At 38.9% G+C, this 24413-nt stretch overlaps 1 protein-coding gene across 1 annotated transcript in view; it reads left to right on the top strand.

Annotated features, from left to right (window-relative positions):
• The first annotated feature begins 11169 nt into the window (after positions 1-11169).
• LOC110959820 (sphingosine kinase 1) overlaps positions 11170-24413 on the top strand; it is a 46068-nt gene continuing 32824 nt past the window's right edge. The window contains exon 1 of the mRNA XM_022206807.2: positions 11170-11781. Coding sequence (XP_022062499.2) covers positions 11355-11781 — 427 coding nt within the window. The 5' untranslated portion in view covers positions 11170-11354. The remainder of the gene's footprint in view (positions 11782-24413) is intronic.

The following is a 24413-nucleotide window of genomic DNA, read 5'->3' as shown; positions in this document are numbered from 1 at the left end:
GCCGCTCCTCAGCTGTGCCATTTTCAATCAATAGCTTTTAGGAAATCAGCATCTACCCTGCAGTTTGCAATGAAAGGCCTCTTTTGTTGCAAAGCCCATAGTGTGAGTAATGATCTCACACACGTTTTTCAGAAAGCAGTTTCTCCCGTTGCAGCAAATTACATAATATGTTCAAAGTAAACCCTGAATGCCTTTGGGGGCTAAAGAAAAAAAAACTGCATTCACAGGCGAGGCTGGATTTATAGGTGATGCCTACCTATCTCCTGGTGTGAAGTGGATGAAAAGCAGTGCAGTTTTAACAGCACAAGACTTGCATGTGAATAAGATCATCACATTTCCCTTGCGGCTCCAGGTGTTTACTGGGACCACTAATTCCCATCTGCATACATGCTCACCTCCTCCCCTTCTACTCTCTGTGGATCATGTTCCGACGCCTGGAGCCGAACAGGAGTGCAAGAATGACTTTGATTTGACCGAGCAGAAGTCAGACAACTTCTTTGTTCTTCTCTCACATACAGTGGTGTTGCAGTGCTAAAGATAATGATGGATTTTACAGAAGTGCTTTGCAGTTCACACTGATCTCTACAGTATAAAATGATGCAAAGTTGTTGGTGGCTAAAGTGCAAACTATAAATAAAAATCCATCATACTGTATGTACTTAAACTGTACAAAGTGTATGAAGTTGCATGTCGTGTTAGAAAGTGTAGCATTTTCCAATAAAATGTGATGAAGTAAAAACATGTCTTACAAAATGATCAAGTGACAGCTCAGTGCCTTGAAACATGTTTGGCATTAATTGTGTTGAGCTAATTTACATGTATCCTTTATTCAAACACCACAGAGCACCTTCAATAGTGCAGCTCAGTCAAAAGCTTAGCTCGGTTTTTGATGTATTTCATGCTGCTTGGTCAAACAAAAAGATGTGGATTTCAAACTAAATGCACTGAAGCATTGCGATGATCAGCTGCGTTATCCTGAATCTAACACTGCCATCTGTTGGTGTAAAAAAGCAGCTGTTCTTTAAAATGGTGGCAACAAGACTGAACTCAACAACAGAATGTATGAATCTTCTCTGTACCTGCACACAAGCAGAAACAGGAAAAGCTTGGCAAAATTACAACATTGATCAGAGCCAAATTCAGTGGCCATTGCACTAATCATGAGTCATGCTTGGTTCCATCAACAAAAAATAGCCGAGCCAAAAGCTGTGATATTTAAACCTCACTTCGTTCTACATACATTTAAAAAGCTGCACTAACCAGATTCTGTAAGAAAACGGTGTAAAAATGAGAAGCCAATAAACCATGAGTGACTAATGAGTGACTGTCAGCAACAGCCATAGGACAAAAATTCCACAGGTGTTCAGGTTGTGTTTGCACAGAGCAGAGAAATGACGACAAGAGGAAAAGAGAACAAGCCTGATCGATAACACAAATGCAACATGGCTCAAAAACAGTGCACAGAAAAACAAATTGTCAGTAAGTTGTTGGAAGATAAATGCATGGTGAAACATCTTTCTAATGTAAAAAAAGTCTGAGTGTGTAGGGGTTGTGAAAATAGAAATAATAAAATATCTACAGCATGCTGAGCCCCCTTCTTTTTCAAATATTGGTAAAACTTGCTTGCAAATGTTGTATATGATGATTCCAGGATTTTTTTAAAAAGCATTTTTGAAATATAAAAAACCAAAAGAAGTCAAACTTATTTCTTTCTCTATGATTCCTATGTTATTAAAAAGTTCGCTCTACTTCGTATTGCATTGAAGATTGAGCCCAAAGTGAGTGAAAATCACAACATGGAAAGCTGCCCAGGAATCAGGGGGTTAACCTACAGATTTGTGCTCGATAACAAAAGGCCAATGATTCTAAAGGTTGTACAGGAAATTCAAAGAACACCACTTTAAAACTAAATTTTATTCTCATAGACAGAGGTTGTAAATAATTTCACTACCATAATAATCACACAAAATCTTGATATTATCTCAAAAATGGAGTTTTGTAGTGAGAAGGTCCTGGGTTTGAATCTTGCTCTGGAATCTGTTCTCCCTGTCAAGTTTTCTCCAGATTCTCTGCACAAAGCACATTTTCATACCAACAGTTGCACAAACTACAGTATAGTCTTTACACTGAACTGCATAAACTGAAGTTCAAAGTGCATCACCTTTACGAATTTCACATCGCTAACCTTTTTTTTTTTTTTTTTGCAGTGGTATGTTACATTAATGACTACCATAGCATTGAAATATAACAGCAAAGGTAAAGGGGACTCTTAGAATTTTTCTAAATGAGTACTTACAACCTTTACAAAACTGTTTTGGTCTACATAAAACTTGTAGGTGATTTATGGATGTTAACAGGGGCCCTCACGTCACCACAATTTGTCATTTTGCGTGGAAATCAAAATGAAAAGTTGACCTGCTGCCATCCTGAAACAAGTAAAGAGTGACTGAAACTCTGGCAGAGCTGAATGTAACAGCTGATGCAATTTTACATCATCAAGTGTCAATCTTATCTGAGGCAATCTGTAGGAAACATTGCATATGCTGAGGTTATTTTGATCACACTTACACGTTTGAAGGTGGTGCCTTTAAACTGAACATCGTGCAGTGTATTGTGTGATGACAGGACTGCAGTGCTGGTACACGTTTCCACACATACAGCATGATAAAGTAGCAATACCAAGTTTTCAAAACTGTACAACATTAAAACCTCCAACAGATAAAGTGAATAACACTGATTATCTCATTACAAAGACACAGAGACACTTAGAGTTGCTTCTGGTCAGTTGCATTATTGAATTAGTCTGACTGATAAATTACTGTGTAAGCATCCTTTTAGTGTTATTGCTGGTTAGACAGAAACTAATTCCAACCACTTACAATGTATTAGCTTGAACTATCAACAACGCGTCATATTTTAAAGGTGCACAATATTTGCTTAATGTCAAATTTATCTAATCAGAAGATGCAAAGAGACGAGTATCTGTGAAAAAGTGAAGTAAAAAGTGCAATATTTTCCTTTCTTGAGTTGCAGTGGGGTTAAAGCAAATAAAACATTCCTCATTACATCCACTGCAGGCTGTGTGTGGGGATAATAACTGAGTAGATGCAATGTCTTCTTTCTGGCATCTATAGCAGGTTATTTATGGGTTATTTATTGAGATTTATTACAATGCATTTGCTCTGAGGAATTGATGCTCTTTTTTGATTTCAGCTGCAATAACAATCCCTCTTCTTGGTCCATTTATCTCCTCCAGCTGCCCACAGCACGGGTATCATTGTTCTCATATGAAAGAGAAAAACCACGACAAACTGAAGTCATTTGAATGATAATTAGACTGTGGATCTCTGGAAATTGTCACCTGGCAAATCAAAAATCTGCATCTTGCTGTTTATTCTGTGTACGTGTGTGGGTAGACATTGAAGAACATCCAATTAATTAAAGCTGTAAGCAGCGTTGGACGCGTCCTTGCTGGTCGGCAAATCCACACATGTCCACCAGGTGGCGCTGCGACCGAGCGTGTATGTCGACCTGTGGATGTGATGAGGGCTGGCCTCTGATCACACATGTAAAATTTCACACAGATTGGTGCATGTTCAGACTAGTTATAGAGCATTTCCTGGCCATCCAGCAGGTGGCGCTGTGGATTGGACTCTGATCACACATGGAAAGTTTGAGGCAGATTGGAGTATGGAGAGGATAGTTATACAGCAGCTGATGTTTCATGGCGAAGCATCAAAACTCTGATGGTCGCCATGGCCATGCCATTTGGCTTCTGTGTAACATTTTGATAACTTTTCATCACCAAGTCCTGCTGTGTGGACTGACAGAATTTCAGGTCTCCTGGAGTTACCCCCGAGGAGGAGTTTGCTCTCAAAAATGAGAAAAATCATCAAAAATCTCACAATGAATCCAAGATGGCCAACTTCCTGTTGGGTTTAGGGCATGGCTCCAAAAGGCTTTTTTGTGTGTCCTGATGTGCTCTATATGCCTCTAAAATTTCGTGGATGTAGGTTAAACACAGTGCGGGGGCTGTATGTTAAAAATGCTGTAGGGGGCGCTATAGCATGTGCAGTGCTGAGATGCATACACTGTCCTTCCTTGGGTCGCTGGTGATGTGTGTGGTAATTTTAGTGAGCATTGGAGTAGTACTTTCTTTTTTATGACGATATTTGGTTGCTACAGCAACAGTGTTGCATGAAATGTCACACCCTTCACAGTGTGGGATTGTCAAGAGGTGAAGACTCGGCTGACCAATTTCCAGCAATATATCACCAAGTTTGGGGCCATTGTACCTGAAAATATAATGCCTTAAACTTAATGTTACCAACAGGTGGCACTATGACTTTTTCAGAATTTATGAGTGTGAATGTGTTCAGACTGGACCTGGTGTCCATCATGTGAAGTTTGGGGCAGATAGGATCTTGTTCAGCTGAGATATGAATCATTAAAGTTTCAAACATCACACCACTACAGACACACCTTTTGATGACAAGTCACCATTTTCACTGTACATCATCATCAATGTGTTCAGGCTGTTGTCACCACATTTGAGGTGAATATGATCAACTGGGTAAGAATAGGGCATTAAAGTGTAAAAAAAAATCTATTTCCTGAAACCACAAGGTGGCGCTATGACTGTCAATGAATTTCCCTACGTGGATGACATCAGGACAGGACTGTCATCATACATGTAAAGTTTCAGGCAGATTGGAGCATGTTCAGAAGAATTAGACACCAATTCCTGTTTCATGGCGAAGGATCAGTATTTTGAGGGGCCGCCATGGCCACACCTTTTGGCTTCTGCACAACATTTTGATAACTTTTCATCAGGAAGAACTGGTGCATATACCGGCCAAATTCCACTCGCATCACTTTGGTGAGTGAGGGAAGAACCGCTGACTCACCTGCTTTATACAAACCACAACAGGTTGACTTCCGGGTCCTCAATTTAAGGAGACACGTCCCAAAGTCACATGTCACGTTATTTCCCTCATCCTGCGCAGGTTGTCATGTGCTTAAAATGCACAGTTTTATGATGATTCTGATCTGTAACATTAACTTGAGTTGCACTGAAACCTTCAAACAATGATAGATTTTTTTTTTACATTTGAAGAATTTATTTGCAAAAACAGATAACTCCATTTTGCTAAATTTTCAGAAATCTTTTTTTATTGTTTACTTGAGATAATTTCAATAAATTTGACTCAGTAGAAAAATACATGACAAAATACAGAAAAATAAATTATTATTGTCATTAATTTGGATTGTGTGTATACACACACACACACACACACACACACACACACACACACACACACACACACACACACACACATATATATGTATATATATGTATATATATATATATACACACACACACACACACACACACACACACACACACACACACACACACACACACATATATATATGTATATATATGTATATATATATATATATATATACATACACACACACACACACACACACACACACACACACACACACACACACACACACACATACAGGTACAATCCAAGCCAAACGTGGGGAAGCCAGATCAAATTTGTGCAAAAAAAATGATCACAGTTAGACTGGCGCAAAAAAATAAACATGATTATCATATGAAGAATCGCTCATCAGAATAGATCCTTACTGTCACCCTCAGGTCAATCAGCGAGGGGCAGATGAGACGTCAAGAGGCGCTGAGGCGCCCTCCCACCCCGCCCCAGCTGTGCTGATGGTGTTGTCCACACTGTGTCGCTCAACACCGACACCTGCTGGCTCTTAAAGTCATTACACGTAAATCTTAAATTTTATTAAATAATTTGTAAAATTTACATTTCAAATTTAATTAAAATTTTATTATAATAATATGTAATAATAGTAAAAGATCAAGCAAAAAATGGTTGTCATCATTTTCCCCAGAACAGAATAGTGCTGGTAAATGGAAGTTATTTAATGGTTCATAAGTCTGACAGCTGAGGGGAAGAAATTGATTTTGTGGCGGGAGGTTCTGGTCTGTATGGACCGTAGCCTCCTGACTGAGGGAAGTGGCTTGAAAAGTTTGTGTCCAGGGTGAGAAGGGTCTGCTGTCATCCGGACTGTGAAATTATTTGTGAAAAATATTTGTGAAATTCCATGCAACATAAATTAATATTTGTTTTCCTAAAACACAGCATCTCTACAACATAGAGAATGTCATGAAACAACCAAGTACAAACTGTCCTGGAAATGCTATGAGCAGATCAAGAATGAGGCTATCGAGCAGAAATCACCAGACAGTGCTGAGTTATTCTGCAACACACAGACTTAATGAGGTTGTTGATGCTACTTGGGGTATGTTGGCCCACTTTTCCTGATGGACTTGATGAAGTTGATGGATATTTTTGAGGGACAGGATCATGAGGACACTTCTGAATTGTCTGACTCCAGCTCTCACTGAGATGCCAGCAGCCTGTTCTCATCTTTCTCTTGTCATCGGTAGTATTGTGCCATCTGAATAAATCTGCATTTTAAGGTGGCCTTTTATAGTCCCTGGTCAAAGGAGAGTCTGTGTATTGGTCACACTATCTGATCACGGTCCTTTAAAGCCTCACCTGACTAGAATGTGGATTAACTCAGTGGTCGAGAATTTGACATCAGTAGAAGAGCTCAAAAACTTTTCGTTGGCTGAATTTGAACACTTTCCTAACTATAATAATTGAAATGATATTGTCCACTTTTTATGTAAATCAGAGAAGAAGACCATTTGCATGCTGCATTTCTATTTTTGGTCAATAGAAAACCTCAAGTTAGAACTTCCTTAAAAAACAAAAAGTGGTCAAACAGCACACCTGCTCCTAGTGTGGCAATTAGTTGTAATGTCTAAGCCCGGTCCAGTCACCTCCAAACAAATACTACAAGGTTTTCACAGAAGTTATGCATCTAAACTGTGAGTAGAGGCCTGGTGGGGGGTTGCCCATGTTAAATCAGGGCAGATGTTTCTAGCATTTGTACCACTGGAGTCCCCATTTGCATCAGTTGGATTGGAAGATTGACTTGAGTGCTGCTCCAATCAGTAGACAAGAAGAATCTTTGAATGGGATGCCTTATAGGAGCCAATCCTGTGCAGGTGACCACACACTTGATTCTACATACACGTCAACTGCAATAGAGGAGCATCTGCTGTGTTGAATGATTTGTTGCTCCTCATTGTCACTGCACCATAGGGAAAAAACACTCCAGTAGGTTTGCATAATAATAACTTTGGGCAAGTGATGAAAAAATACTGAAGGCTTTATTACTTTGTTGAAGATTGTGTTACTTGTTTTGCAGGAGTCTTGAAGTCTGTGACAATGGGCAGGTGGCCTTGAAAAGACAGTTACTTTCCTTTACCAGATGAGACTAAATTTAAAGCTATTGCCACATGTCAGGACAAGGAGAAACTCTCCACAACATTGAGAGCTTACACATTTAAACAGTGTGATACAGGTGTACAAATACTGTCATCCTCTTTGTTCAACAGGGATTTTGAAAACTGTGAAAAAGCTGTGAGAAACATTCAGTAAAATGTGTGCTTAAAACCACAGCACACATCCAGTGAGTCAGACCATTCAGTAGATGCTGGACATAAGCTGTAGCTGCAACAGTGTCTGAAAATCCCACTGTACACTACCTGCTCAGAACGGTGGACAAGACCAAAATTGAGCTAAAAGAGCGTGAACATGTGACTGAAATTCACCACACGGCTCCAAATGAAAGATAATTTTGCTGTGTAATAGCTGTTAGATGTGTAAATAACCAACTGTTAACAGCTTGTCACATCCATGCAATATCTTTCTGTTGACCCCAGGCGCAGATTCAGATAATTTCAGGACTAGTCCTTGTTAATCTTACTTTGTCTTTTAAGAGCTTCTGCTGTTGTTAAAATATATTTTAACTTTCTTTAGCAGGAAAGCGAATCAGCCCAGGACTCATTGCATCTCCAGATCTGACTGAGTGACTTTCCACTCACATTTATCCACTTTACTGCACTGTTCGCATATTAAAGAAGAGGAGAATCACTTTCTGCAGCTGAACTCATTCGTTATTCCATGACACATACATGTTCTTCATTAAATGTGATTAATAAAGCCAATACAAGTAAGGAACCCAATATTCTTTCATTTTACATTGTATCCTTTTCCTCTAACTACCACTGGGTGGCAGCACATCGCGTCTTTTTTGTAGAGTAGAACAACTGAGCAGTAAAGTTGAATGAGAACCGCAGCTGTAGTGATGTCAAGTTAGCAGGAAACACGCAGGAAAACACCGACATAAGAGGCAGTAAAGACCTTAGGAATAAAAGCTTGAACCGGTCTGTTGACAGAGTGGACAATGACAGCACATGTGGAGTAAATCTGAGGTTAAAGAAGTATGTTTCATGAACGTAATTAAAGGGTAGTCCATTTTGAAGAGAATATACAGCAGCATTTGGGTTCACTGGGACTCACAGTACTGCTGGTTTTCGATTTATCAATATGTGAATTTAAAAATGAGAGAAATACTGCTCTAATTTGTTCCTATTTTACTAAAGTTACAAAATATGCATTATCTTTCTGTCTAATTCTAAAAAGGCAATATTAAATTCAGAATAATCTGATATAAAGCACTCACAACAAATGGAACTATTCAAAGAACCTTCTCAAACATTTATTGCAATACATTTTCTTATTATTTCTTGTCCATTGATAGTGTATTGGAAAGGCGAAATGATTGACCTCTATAGGACCACGGACTCCAGGGACACTGAAGAATCCAGGTTTAGTCTGGGAACATGCCCCGTAAGTCAGAACAATACAGGTTGCACTGACATTGAGTTAAATTGGGGGTTTAACTGGACACTGCTGATTATTTTTGCCCCCAGCACTTGTGGAATGTCATCCCACTGTTTGTGAAGGGGTCCGTGGAGTTGATGGACACTTCAGGGGACATGTCCATCCAGCGCTACAGATTGTGTGTCGTACCATGCTGTCTTTATTAGATGGAAGGTGAAGTTGTGCACATTCAGTACCTGGCTGTGGCCCTAACCAACATGCTAGCGTCCAGCACAGCAAAAATATGTTCTCAGCTCCCTATTGTCATCCATGGCATCATGTCTTTTGAATAAAGCTGATAAAATAGGAAATAAATTAACTCAGTGGTTGAGAATTTGTCACCAGTTGAACACCTTCTTGTCCACAATTGGTTACATTTTTAACCCTTTTCGAATCACAATAGAAATGAAACTTTTGACTTTTTCTCTGAATCAGGATAAAAGACGATTTTCATGCTGCATTTATGATTTTTTTTCATTGGAATTCATTTGTCTGTTATAATCCTCTAAGCTTTATTTGCTCTGTTTCTTTCTTTTAGATTAGATTCAACTTTATTGTCATTACTAAGAAGTGCAATTTCAATCTCAGGGTATCTATTTTTTAAACTTTGTTGTTTTTTACACAAAGTGTTTGGTGTCTAATATATACTTCTTTTATTTTTATAATGCATATTTGTATTTTTTCTTGTTGTTACTGCTCTTGCCTTTTTCATTATCTTATTTAAATTTTGCTTTCATATAAAACTGACTTGAGAAAACCCACAGAGAATTCCAGTGCACCTGAACTGTAATGTACCTGTACAAATGGCAACAAAACTCTATTCTATTCTGTTCTATTCTATTTTATTCTATTCTATTCTATTCCAAGTATATCCAGTTTGGCATCTAACCAGAAGTGCAAAAGCAACTGTAAAGTGCATTCTTTATAGTATGGTATCCACAGAACATTACGGCATAAACACCATTAACAGTATGGACAGAGCGGTATAAACACACAAACATATGAATATGTAGATATTTTAAATCAATATTAAGTAGATAGTCTAAATATATAGGTTCAACATTATGAGTTATTATCACTATGAGTGTTTTTAATAAATTAATATCAAACTCCCACCAAGTTACTAAACCCCCTGAATTGAAAGAAAAACAGGAAAAGCACTCAGAGAGTGCAGTACTCCGCTAAGGATGCTCAGTTATTGTAGCATTTTTGATGGATGAAATATTTAATAAAAAATTACCTTATGTTGGGAACAGGCGTGTGTTATTATGTATGGATATCAAATCATGTGACCTAAATATGAATTGATGGGACTCAGAAACACACAATTCAATCAATCAATTGTTCCTTCATGATTTCCAATGAATAAGTCTCGATAAGTCTGCAGCAGTTGATTTTTAGTAGGATCGTAATCATGTGATCGCCAGCAGGCAGTGTTCACTTGTTGTCATAGTTACAGTGATGCCGTGCCAATATCTCACAATAATACAGAAATCTTTAACAAACCTGTGGATCCAGACTATAAGCCAGATCACTGCCAAAATCTAATCAGGTGGTCCTTGTGTCATTTCTGACCTTCCCTGAAAATTCAATCTAAATCCATTGTTCCGTTTTTGAGTAATAATTTACACAGACAGACAGACAGACAGACAGACAGACAGACAAACGTTATCTGATCGTCGCGTAATAATGAGCTCTGTATCTCCAGTGTCGTCGCAGGTAGCTCCCATAGACTGTATATATAGTGGACGTAGCATCTGGCTCCAGAATTGAAGTCCACCCGGAAGTGTCAAAAACTTGCAATATCCCGCCGTCCGCTAGGGTTGGCTCCAAAAAGCTTTTGCTCCATAGACCCCAATTCATTTTTGGAAAAAATAAAATTTGATAGACTGATTTTCTACAGCTCAGGATTTTTTCCTGTTAGTTTTCATGGTCAAAATGAGAGATCAGGTGGCTGATCTTAAAATAAATCAATACTGAATTTTAAATAAATCGTTAAAGTTGGCGGAGCCAGGGGGCGTGGCTATACTTGATAGACAGCAACAGAAGCCTCTGCGGTAAAACGTGGGCGGGATAAGAGAGTTCTCAGCCAATCCTGCCCCTAGTTGCTCTCTGGTCCAGTCTGTTTGATGACGCTTTTTACGTCACTGGCTCCAAAAAATCCAAAACAGCGACCAGGAAGTAGCAAAATCCGGGCTTCATTTTCTCGCCGTTGAAACCAACGGGTGACGTTTACGTTGACGTTACGTTGACGTTACGTTGACGTTTACGCCTGGTAGCTCCCCTCACAGCTGGTGAGAGTGGCTCTTATTATGAAATGTGACCGGATATGGAGTGTTGGACTGCGGTAGTGTTGACACGTGTCCGGGCAGCAGGCTGTCAGTCGCAGTCTTGTTCTCTCCACTTTGCTCGCAACATCCAGGCGGTTAGCTATGTGACAGAGTGGCTGCTGCTGCTGTATCCCGGATCCCCCTCCCTGCGTCCCGGTCTTCCCGAGTCCGGCGTCCGCTCAGGATGATGGATCACAGGAGGACCGAACCGGACCACAACACCGGCATCAGCCTGGTCACTCTGTACGGGGAATACACGCTCACTAGTAACCGAAAAGTCAGGTGCTCCGTGAACCTGACCGAGAAGGAGCTCGTCGTCCAGCGGCTCACGTCGGCACCTGTCGGGCGGAACAAGGTGACGCTCAGCCTGAAGGAGTGCATCGGCTGCCGGGCTTACCGGGAAGATGACAACGCGGACCCGGCGGCGTACCTGGCCGCCTACTTCTACCCGCTGCGGCGACGCTGGATGAGTTCCGGGGTCTCGCGCCAGAGAGTGGAGCAGTGCTTTCGGCTCGCGGCGCTCCAAGACCCGCGCGCCAACCTGGAGGAAGCGGAGAAGTGGGCTCGGGCCGTCCGAGAACGCGCTGCCCGGCAACAGCAGCTTAGAGACGGTGAGTGTTGGTTAGCAACCGGCGGAGAAAGTACAGCGTCCGTCCGCTGTACTTTCCCCGCACAGGTGTATTAGGGAGCAACGGGACGGAAACTGCAGGTAGACTCAGGTCTGTTCAGTGATGAAACCGTGGTTCAGTGAGGCTAACGTGGGTTTTTACACTTTTCAGTCTGTTCAAGAAGTGAAAATGCGAAAAAGTAACCTCGACTCGATTCTCGGAGAGGAAATGAGCGGTTAGCCCCAGTTTTACCCTCCTTCGGTTAGCAGGCTGTTTCTGTGGAATTCATTACAAAAATATACCACATATACACATTACTTAAATACTAAATGCTAAGCTAGCTCATGTGGCCCCTCTGTACACCATACCACAAGATTATGCAGGTGTGTTACCTTAAAGGACATAGAAGAAAAATAACAGAAAAAATGAGAGAAAACAATATAATCAAAGCAAAAATCCTTGGATTTATTGGGTTTTCGTGTATATTTTTGTAGGGTTGTAAATTTAGATTAATCCAATTAAACGCCATAGTTATTAATACTATAGGATCTTAGCCTTAATATTTAATGTAGTCAGTATAATTATGACTGCATGGATTATTATTATTATTTATATTGGCAAGATTAATCTTTATATTTTGTTGCTGTATTTCATGAGCCTTAATATTGAATGTTTGGGTTAACCTTTATGATTCGTTATATTTTAGGGTCTTAGCTTTAATATTTAAATTAGTCAGGATAATCTTCATGATTAGAAATACTGTTGTGTTTTAGCCTTAACATTTAAATAGTCAGGATAACCTCTATTATTAATTATACTGTAGGGCCTTATCATTAATATTTACATTAGTCTGGATAATCTTCCTTATTGTTATTGTAGGTTAATCTTTATATTTTTTTCACACTCTAGGATTTTAGCCTTAATGTTTGTATTCGTTGAGTAAAGTTGTATTTTATATAATTTTTATAGGGTTGTACGCCATAATATTTAAACTATTCAGGTAAATTCATATCATTCATCACCTTCTAGGTTCTTCATCTCAATATTTAAACTTGTTAGGTTAATTCTAAATGTCAATCGTATTTGAATAAAAATGCAATTTAAATGTGCAGCTCCTCAGTTAATCAGTTTTTTTAAATTATAACTGTGTTTGTATTATATTTGCATTTTTGAAAATCTGTCTCAACTCCCTAAACTCTAAGGAACTGTCTATTACCGTTTCCGTGAGGAATTCTGATAATGCCACCCATTGAGGTTGGCAAACTGGTCTTTCTGGATTTATTCTTGCATCATTTAACGTTTCCGGCAGCTATTAATTAGCTGAAAGTATCTTTTCTTTGTGTTGCCTTCAGAACTGGTTGCTTGCCACTTTATCAGCTCTGGCTTTGTTACCTTTAACCTTCATCTGAATGAATAAAACAACAGGACATTCTGAAGCAGCATCGCATTTCAGCAACTCTGGAATTAAAGCTTCCATTTTTAATACGAAAGAAAGTTGAAAAACATGTCAGAGGTGTATCCTTCTTGGACGTTTGTGTCTTATCAGCTCTGGTTTGTCATTATCTTTTGCCTGCTCCTTATATGAATTATGCAATAGCTCCGGTCTGGTATAGCGAGTCACATTTCAGTATCTCCAGTCTGCAAACACACCTATTTAACAGAAAGGACACCTGAGAACTACGGGGCATATTACTGCTGCCAGTTCATGCAATGCCATGAGGTATAATTACTTGAGTGGGAAGCATTCTGTAATTGGAGATTTCTGAGGAGAAGCTGTCTCATTATTTGTCCTCCTCACCAAGCTGTCCTGATTCATCCAAAAACTTTTGTTTTACTTTTGCCGCACACAAAGTTTTTCCCTCCACACAGCCATAGTATCACTGGCACACTGTGACCCAGTTAGCATTTTCCCATTTGCACAAATGTATTTTTAACGAGACAAAATATGCTGCAATTCTGTACTGCCTGTGATTGTCGGAAGGGGAAAGAGCTGAATTTTAGTAACTCTAGACAGTATTATTTGCTTTGAAACATACTGTGATTCGAATGCCAGCTGTGTAACCTGAGATGTTGGGAACCAAACACAAATGTGTCCATTACTTCACCTATTCTACCCTCATTGGTTTATTCGAAATAAATTCTGTGCAAAATGATCCAAACTTTGTTGGTTCTAGACACTCAAATGAGAAGATTTGCCTTTTCTTAAATTATAGTAATCTAATTATATTTGAGCTTTGGTTGAAAAAAACAAGCAAAATGAAGATGTTGCTTTGGAGTGTGGGAACTTTTGGGGTCTGTATTTTTCAGTTAATCACAAAAAATAATCAATAATGAATATAGTCATTAATTACGACCATACTAAGTGCAGTTGGCAGTCCCAAAGTCATTGATTAAGGTCTTTATCTTTATTGTGACTGTGCAAACTCGGTGAAGGACTCAGAGTCAAAGAGAACCACAAATTCTAAGCGAAAATGTGGGCTGCCTATATTTCCACTTCTGGACTACCTGCTGAAGTGTTACATTTCTCAGCATTTTCATGGTCACTGCTGTTAATTTCAAACCTCATTGAGGCTGCAGGGGTTTTTGGTATCTGTAGAATGTGGCGATATGATTTCAGTCTAAAAGGCAGTCTGGAGTTAGTTACTCATTATGCCGGAGGCCTTGTGAACCGTGCTAAATCATGTTCAGGAGCTCTGCATCCGAATCATTAGTCTAAGTGAGGTCAGAGCAGCCTGTGTGACCTCTTCATTAATACTGACGCCTGTGTCACTGGTTTGACTTCTGCTGTATTGAGAAAGCATCTGTTTTATCCAGATCCATTTGACTGTGACAGGTGCAGACATGCTGAAGCTGAAACTCCACATCTGGATTTAAACGCTGCCTGAGAGAATTACAACAGTCTTGGATTTATGCCATATACAGTATATTCTTTCTATATTGATATCCCAAAAGGCACCTTATCCAAGACTGATCCTTCTGATCTTTCCGTCAGTATTTGGTCTTCTTGGATATAAAACCCACAAACAGATGTTCGTTATGTTTGACATGCTCAGGATGCTCAGCTTTGCTTCTCTGCACTAATAGTTGTCACTGACTCAGCTTTGCTGCTCAGGGCATCAATACTAGTTTGCATGATAATGGTAATTTATCCACACATCTGTTAAAGCCGTGACCCAGCAAGCCGTCAGATGTCTCTTGTGTTTTTATTTTGCTTTGTTTGTTTTACAATTTTTGGGGGTCAGAGCTGAAAATGTCTTTCACATCATTGCAATGAAACATTTTAAAGCACTGTTGTTACAGTTTCTTATCTAAAAACACTCTGTGTATTCCAAATAGACTGTTTTCATTGATATTAGCGTGGAAATGGTTAGTTTGCCTTGTTTGACTTTTTGAAATGATTTTGGCCTGCTGGATGACGGGTTGTTTCCTCGCAGGGAGAGGAAGTGCAGAATATACTACGTGTCATGTCAGCCAGCGGTTGGCTGCGTGGTGTGTTCAAGAGAAAGTTTTAAACCAGGACAGTAAGGTGACTCATGTCAGCCAATACCGCTTCTCTGTTCATTCCAGTGTATCAGGCCGTTGACTCAAGCTCCCCATAAATTCATCTGTGCTCTGACAGTTACAGCTGACAACTCAGAGGCACTGACAGTTTTGTATAAATAGTATTGATCGTAGGCTGCCAATAGAAAGATCAAATCCATCTGTGAAAAGGAGGCTTTATCATGGGTCAGATCACAGCAGGCAGAGAGGTTACTAGTATTGATCAAAACAGCCACAGTTGATTATCATCTGACTAGAGTGCTTGACTCCTGCCATCCAATGGCAGTGAATTTCAGCACATTACCAGTAAATGGGAATCAATTCATCAGGGGTTTGAATATATCTGATGACAAAACACCATCAAGATACAGCATCACTGCTATTATGGTCATTTTGAGAAGAAACACTGTATTAAAAATACCAGATCTGTATTTCCCATACTGATGTGTAGCCACAGTGACCTGCTTAGTAGATACAAGACTGTCTGATAAGCACTGAATATATCAGCCTTTATACACAAGAGATCCTAATTTATCTATGAGACAAGATTTTAGTGTAGAAATTAAACAAATGTCCCAAACCATCAAAATGACATCAAAACTTTGTTCAGTTTACATAATCACAAATCTCATGTGAGCTTGATATAAGTTTTTAAATGTTAAGTCAATTGTCAATTATCAAGCTGATATAGCCTAAAATGCTAAATTCACAAGTCAGATGTACAGTTATGTTTAAACATGAAGGTAGATTGGGGTCATGAAGGTACATTGGGGTCTTAATTTAAAACTAGCACACTTAATGTAATATAAGTAATAAGAGAAGCTACATAGAATTACTGTCAGGTGTACTTAATGTGCCATGTTACTGCTCTGAACTTACTAAAAGTTTTGTGTGCAAATAAATCTTGAAGTAGAGCAGATGAGGTGGGATTTACGTTTAATAACTGTGATTTTGAATGTTCATGTGCGCCTTTATTATAGTTCTAAAGTATAAGTGCTGAGATTATTTTAGACACTTCAGGAGGAAGTACTGAAGTAGTGGCAGTGGTGGTGTAGTGAGACAATGTGAACTGTATTTGAAAAAGGCTGACATTTGTCAGTGCTAAGGATAGGTAAATGTATCTTTTAAAAAACAACAGTAATGTCTTATCCTCTTTTGTTCTTATTTTACTGTTGTTAGAGGCAACTATAAAAGCATTTTGTATACAGAAATGGTTTTCTCGGAGGCAAAATCACAGATAAATAAAAAAGTTTTGTAAGTAAAGTTTAGTGGATTTGGCAAAAGCTACCAAATTTTATAATAGTTGAGGCTTTTATGCACTACTGTTCAAAAATGTGGGGTCATCCATGCAATTTCATGTTTTCCATGAAAACTCACACTTTTATCCATGTACTAATATAATTGCACAAGGGTCTTCTAATCATCAATCAGTCTTTCAACACCATTAACTAACACAATGCAGCATTAGAACACAGGAGTGATGGTTGCTGGAAATGTTCCTCTGTACCCCTATGGAGATATTCTGTTACAAATCAGCCGTTTCCAGCTAGAATAGTCATTTACCACATTAATAATGTCTAGACTGTATTTCTGATTAATTTAATATTACCTTTATTGTAGAAACTGCTTTTCTTTTTAAAATAAGAGCATTTCTAAATGACCAAAAACTTTTGAACGGTAGTGTATGTCTAAATTTTGAGGCTGATATTATGTAGGCAGATTTGTCCTAACAGCAGCCCCAACATGAAAGAATTGGGCCACATTGTGTTCTGTACAACCAGTGGAGTGGGTCATAGAGAGAGAGAGTTATTGTGTCCTTAGACCCAGCAGACAAAATGTAAATGGCTGAGACCGAGCTCGTCCTGGCACACTCTGTCTTCCATGACATTGCTGGCTCCATGTGGACTGTCCCTGGCAAACCCTGCTACATCTTTTAGATGCACTTCCAGTAAACACACTAAGCCGGCAGCATATAATATGCCTATTTAAATCTGACTAACCTTCATATGAATGGCCAAGGTGGTAAACACAGTGACCATATTTTATACAACTGCTTCTGTGTGTTCACATCGGGTAGAAACGGTCGATAACATTCCATTTGTGTAGATACAAGATATATCAGGTATTCAGCCTCAGGATACTTGTAAAACATTCTGCTCTGCTGCCTATAGTCATACAGCTTTTGCACTAATTTGGTGAAGGAATTAACATTCGCAGTCCAGTCCTTCTTCCATCGTACAGAATCCCAAGTGTGAACTGTTTGTCAGGTTGAAGCAGTGGAAATGTGAAAATGCTTTATTTTGGGTCTTTTTTTCTCAGTGTCGTTGCAGTATCTAAGTACCAGAAAAGATTAGTCTCAGTGGGAATAGTCAGTGGACATGGGTGCAGAGTTGGCCTCTCAGCTCCAGGGCTGAGAATCATCAGTGTTCTTTTTAAGACACTGCTGATAGTGCCATGTTGTTTGGATAAATTTGCTTTTTCTGCTTCCACTGTCGGATATTTCATCATCTCAGCACGGGACACTATGAACAAAGCAGTTTCTTCATCCCTCTCTATCCAATACATGACAGAGACTCTGCTCTCAGACTCTGCTACAGCTGTGACCTCCTTTCTAGTTTGCTTTCCAAGGAGACCGCCATTGTCATCAGTGACAGTATGAAGCCATTAATGTGCTGTATGCGTAGAAGAAACCGCACTGTTAATTGACATTATTATTCTCTTTAACTGAAGCCAGGATGTAAGGTGTGGAGGTGGTACAGAAGTGACACACCGAGTTTAATTTTTGTTCTTAACAGCTTTTTGAATCATCACAGGGACCCTGATTTGTGCTAATGCACCATAAGTGAATATGGCTGTTAGTGAAAGTGTGAAACCATGGAAACGACAGTGATGGAAAATCTGATAAGAGGTACCTTATTTCTCCCGGTTCTCAGGGGAGCTGGCATTGCTTCTTTTAGCAGCAAAATCCAGGCCTCACTCAGCCAGTCGATGCTATTACTAATACATTACTTCTGGCCGAGACAGAGTTGAAGCTAGGACAATGGCTTGGATCCTCTATTATAAACAATTTCAGAAGTACCAGCAGAAAAATAGTGTTATATTTTGTAAACCAGTGATGATTATTGATGTGAAAAGTTAGCCTGCCTGAATTCTGATTTTAAGATTTTTAGACAAACTGGAAGTGTGATGAGTTGGAAAATTTGGTAGTAGGGCTACAATAAATTATTTTCATTGTCAGATAATTTGTTATTTTTTTTATTGATTAATTCATTAGTTGTTTGGTAGATAAAACTGTAAAAAAAAATCATGAGCAATGTTTTCCACAGCTTAAGAAGACGTCATCAAATCTCTTGTTTTGTCCAGAACTCAAAGATATTCAGTTTACTGTCAAAGAGAATCAAAGAAAACAAAGTAAAATCACATTTAACTAGTTGGAATCAGAAAATTTTGACTTTTTTTTTACTTAAATTACTCAAACCTGTTGCTATGAATAACGATCTAAATAGTTGCTGATTAATGTATTAGTAGACTCCTAATTGAATATTTGATTAATTGTTGCAGTTCTGTTTGCTAGTACATTATTCTTGAACATGAATCTGAAATATATATATATTTTTGTGGCCTGAAGTGGAAATAAAAAGACACCTAAGATAATTATCAATCCCACACAGAACTTTTGAATGGGAGAAAAACTAATGCTTGGCATATTAAAGCGTTCTACTAAGTTAGAATAGGAGAATTTCTGCTGTGAGTTGTTAACCAAATGCCTCATGGCTGTGATGCTGTTATTATCACCACTATAGTTATCTCTGACTTCTGTGGATTTCAAGATTTAGAAAGAGTTTTTGCATTTTGTATGAATCACTTTTACCTAATCTCTGTTTAAATTTTATATATTGTCGCCTGATTTGGTCTTCAAATATTCATATATATATATATGTATATATATATATATATATATATACTGTAATTGTATCTAAAAAAATCAATAACACAAACCAGTACAGCATGGGTAATTTTTAACCCTCTTTAGCTTTTCTTAGCTTTGTCTCATCCGTGTTAACCACACATACACTATACTGTAGGTCAAGAGCTGAAGTCCCACATACTGGAGATTTCAGGGCTGAAACTGTGGTGCGTCTTTGAGTGTTTCTTTGTGTAAAGGTGATGAGTGTGAGTGGTCCAGATAATGCATACCACTAAAAGGTAGTGTCATGAAAGCACACATTTCAAAAGAGGAGCTTAGTGACAAACTGTTCCGTGAAAGATCACACCCGTGTGATTAATCAGTCTTACACTGCAGACCGGAATAACACTTCTAATTCTGGGAAGTGAAACTACACATTTTCTCACATTACATTGTACGTCTTGTGGCTAGTAAAGATAAAAAATGATCAGGCAACAAGACGTACATGAGCATAGTTTCATATGTGTTCCCTCTGCAGTATTAGAGGCGTTTGTGTGTGCAGTCGGACAGCAGTGGTAGCAGCAGTCCTCTCCCTCAGGACTCCTCCTCACACACATACGCTGCGATGGAATTTGATGTGCTGTCGAGAAGTCTGATTCAGCCTCTCGTTGTGTCTCTACGGAGCTCTCCGTCACTCTGGGGACTCACGGCAGCTTTGTCTATGTAATGGCTACATCCTGCCCTCTCTCTTTTACCCCAGGCAAATCCAAACAATGTAGTACAACACTAAAATCTGGCAAAGCACACTCCAAGGAAGCCCTATCAAACTTCTGCCCCGTTTCTCATTCTTCCATATCTTAAAATAGGGAATGACTAACTGTACATTATACCAGGAGGCATAGAACATATTCAGTGTTCACCCACTTTTCTATTCTCAGAAAAGGCCTGTCAAGTCAGTCTGTGATACGCCGACAACAACAACCACTAATTGACCATTCAGCCTGCAGAGGGGCTGGTTCACCTATGAGAAAGTCACTCACTGCCTGGTGAAAGAACATGTGGTTGTGGTTTTTTTATGGTGGGGGATACATTTCTTCCATATGATGACACACCGCACATTTTCTATGTATAAAATCGTTTCTTACAGTTCACAGTAATATCATGTTTTGCTCCCTTGTTAATAGTTGCAAGAAGTAAACAGTGGAACAAGTTTCCAGTGTGGGTGACGTTAATTAAGAATTTAAGCTCCAGTCACCATAGAAGGAAAACTGAACGTTAAATTAGTGTATCGACTTACTTTTGCATTTTTTTTTCTTTGGAGTTCGTTTTCCTGCAGCAGCCTAACCTCTTCTTCCTAATCCGACCCCGAGGCCTAAAATACCCATATGGAACGCAGAGACAGACGGTAGTTGCATCCTCTCTCTCTGCTTTCCCGACCTTTCTCTTTACCTCACAATACATCCAAGTCTTTATAACAGAGCGGTTGATACTGTATGGACAACTGCATAACAGACGGTGCAAAGTGATTTTAATTCAAACCTCAATGTCGTAAACTCTTTGCCGTACTTAATATAGATCTACAGAAGGCTAACCACTGCCACCTCCTCCTCCTCCGCCTTCCACACCCATTGTGGTTCTGGCTCAGCAAAAATTCGCTTGTGTGCTTGAGCAGCTTCCACTCTTTGATTTACAGACAGCATTAAGAGTTATCACCGCTCTGCACCTAAAATACTACTGCAGTAAGAGACAGTGGAATAAGGTAGGATCAGGTTTTGCTTAAAGCTACAGTCTGCAAACAAAAGGTAGTACCACCCTAAAACATCAAAATAGAGGATTGGCACATGTTATCGTTCTTAAATTGACTGTCCTGTTGCATTTTTACCCACTTTTGGCTCATTTTTCACTGCAATATAAAGTACTGAACCTCCATGGAAACAGAACAACCATGGCTAGGAGGAGAGAGGACACAAAAATGTCTTCTGTGCAGTTATAATGCCATAAAACATTAAAAGAAGACAAAATAAAAATGGATTTATCATACAACAAGACGACATGGTCATCAATATCCCCCGCCACATGTGACGTCAATGAGTCTATATCCAAAATAGTGATAAAGGGCCATAACTCTGTTAAATATTATCGCACAGGTCTCATTTTCGAACTTGATCAAGGTGTCCATGGTGTGAAGCTACACACTAAATTTCGTAATCCTAGCTGTAATAGTTTCCAAGAAAAGCTGTCCCCTTCAACTCGGACGGACGGACGGACGGAGGGAGGGAGGGACGGAAGCATGGACGGAGGCCAAACCTATATCCCCCTTTCTACTTCGTGGTGGCGGGGGATAAAAATGGAAAAGAAACAGCAATTATGTATGACTTTTTTCCAAATCCCCACGTTTCCCATTACTGGGGTAAGATGATTTATTTTTGGTAATTTTTTTTGTGAAATCTGAAAAAATATTACTTAGACTGGTTAAGTTTTCCACCAGAATGCCGTGCCACAGATAGTTAGTTCAAGGACTGTCAAAAAACTGAAAATCTAATGATTTTTTCTATTTCTACAATTTCTGGCTCTGAAAAATTCTGTAATTTTGCCAATTTTATTTTATGTTTTAGAGACAACATGTCTTTTAAATCTGTGTTCAGAGATTTAACATCATTAACGTTTGTACACACAAGCAGTATGAAACTGTGTTCCATTTATGATCAGATGAGAACAGTACAATAAAATCGAGCCTGTCAATTATATTTGAATAAATTTAAAAAATTAAATGACTCTAACAATTACTAATTGCATTCTTATTTTGTAGCCATTGACATCATAAAGTGAAGTATAGTTTAAGAATAAGAAATTAAGAAATTATTAAATGTTCATATGTTTTACCTTAGTAAATACTAGCATAACAATATCCAAAAATAAGTGGAAAGCTTGTGTTTGAAGTGTGGCTAAAAGTACAGAAGTATAATCAGCACAGTGTATTGACATTTAAAGTATCAAAAATCTTAAAACATGCTGTTATTTAACTGTCATTTTCGTTTAGTTTAGTTTTTATCTATATTCTGTTGGGTAAAAAAAGTATATTACAATTAATGACGTTTACAAAGTGATCGTTTATTTTGTGTGTAAATTCTTATTCTGCATTGTAACAAGTGACTGTAGCTGTCAAATAAATCAAGAGGTCTAAAAAGTACATTACTTTAATCTGAAATGTAGCATAGTAGAAGAACAGATTTGCAGAAAATGGAAATTCTTAAGTAAAGTACCTCAGAATTGTCCTTAAGTAAATACATTAGTTAGGTGCCACATTGGAACGAGCAACACTACAATAAAAACACAGTGTATAATTTAATAAGTTGTACATGTCCAGGTCCACATTGATTTGCAGCCCCAGATAAAGCATGATGCTACAACTGATCTAACATTTGAGGGTAAGATCATCCAGAACTAAACCTCTAGCGGTGATGGATACACTCCAGACATTATGCTGTATCTCTAAATTGCTATCATGAGGTTGCAGTTGGTATGTAGTTAACTACAGCATGCACATGAAGTTGGGTTTAGAGGCTCAACATTGCACTGCTATCAAATGAACTGGTAGCTGCAAAACAGAATGTTTTTTAGGATTTTAGCAAATTCAGAAGCCGTAGCTAAAAGATGACACGGATAGAGAACATGGGGATTTTTGCACATTTTTCATTGCACTTTAAACTTTTTACTCGGCTTCAAATAACGAAGCTGCCTTTTTTTTTGTTTTCGTGATCGCGCCTTTATTTCTTTGGCTTTTGGTGCTTAGCTGAACAGATTTCCTGCTCACACATCAGACTTTTGCCCTTAACTGACCCGAGACACAGATAGCATTCAGCAGATTGTGATTGGACATATCTGTCATATTACAGGGAGGTTTGGAAAGTATAAGCGGCAGGTCAAATACATGTTAATCCGTTAATCCCTTAAATGTGGAAACTGGATTCCCTCCTAATGGGTGTTTGTCAAGGCTTAGAGCCCACATCACTAGTGAGCAACAGGCTGAAACATAAGCACAGTCTACAGTACGACACGACCCTGTGGGCTGGAATGAATGGGCACCACATTTCCTTTGCTCTTGGTCTGTTGTATCGTAAGAAGAATAAAAAACGTAACTATTACAGCTGTTACAACAAAACTGCAACATCCTCTTTTATTTTTAGTCGACATCCATGTGAGGAAAGGAGCATTACACACAGGATGATGTAGAAGCACCATATGCTGCAGACAGTGTCAAACCAGTGAGCACATAAAAGTGCAAGAATATGTGTTTTTTAACTACTTAACACAACGGTTCTCGACTTTAGAGATGAGTCAGCAACGAGAGACAGTTTTCAAATGACTGTCATAATGCAGTAGATGCTATTTACTTTCTGTTTCTGAATCAAGCATCCGTCTTTTGCATGTTTCTCTTAAATCTGTAGCTTTGTTAAATACAGTTGCAAGAAAAAGTATGTGAACCTTTTGGGATTACTTAAGTTTCTGCATAAATTGGTCAGAAAATGTGTTCTGATCTTCTTCCAAGTCACAACAACAGACAAGCACAGTCTGCTTAAACTAATACCACACAAAAATTATAAGTTTTCATGTTTTTATTGAACACAGCATGTAAACATTCACAGTGCAAGGTGGAAAAAGTTTGTGAACCTTTGGATTTCATAACTGGTTGACCCTCCTTTGACAGCCATATAACCTCAACCAAACGGTTCCTGTAGGTGCAGATCTGACCTGCACAACAGTCAGGAGGACTTTTGCACCACTCCTCTTTACAAAACTGCTTCACTTCAGCAATATTCTTGAGATGTCTGGTGTGAATGGCTCTCTTGAAATCATGCCACAGCATCTTAATCGAACACAGACTTGTTTCACTCTGTGCTGTGAATGTTTACATGTTGTGTTCTCGTGAAATGCACATCCAGACATAAAGCAAAATATGTTGTGATGTCTCTCTTTCTCTGTTTAACTCCCTAATGACGCCACATTTTGACAGAAGGTGACTGGTCCCATCGGAGTTGCAAATTTATGCCGGCTGAGCGGTGTGGTGTGGGCTCAGCTGAGTGTGATGAAAGCTTGGGACTTCTTGCAGTTTTTAATCAAGAATGCAGCATCACTTTTTAATCACAGACGGTTAATGCTTTGTCATGCTTCACTGTCAGTTGGAGGG

Source organism: Acanthochromis polyacanthus, chromosome 3, assembly GCF_021347895.1.
Source record: "Acanthochromis polyacanthus isolate Apoly-LR-REF ecotype Palm Island chromosome 3, KAUST_Apoly_ChrSc, whole genome shotgun sequence".
Lineage (NCBI taxonomy): Eukaryota > Metazoa > Chordata > Actinopteri > Pomacentridae > Acanthochromis > Acanthochromis polyacanthus.
This window is presented reverse-complemented; position numbering and strand designations above follow the sequence as displayed.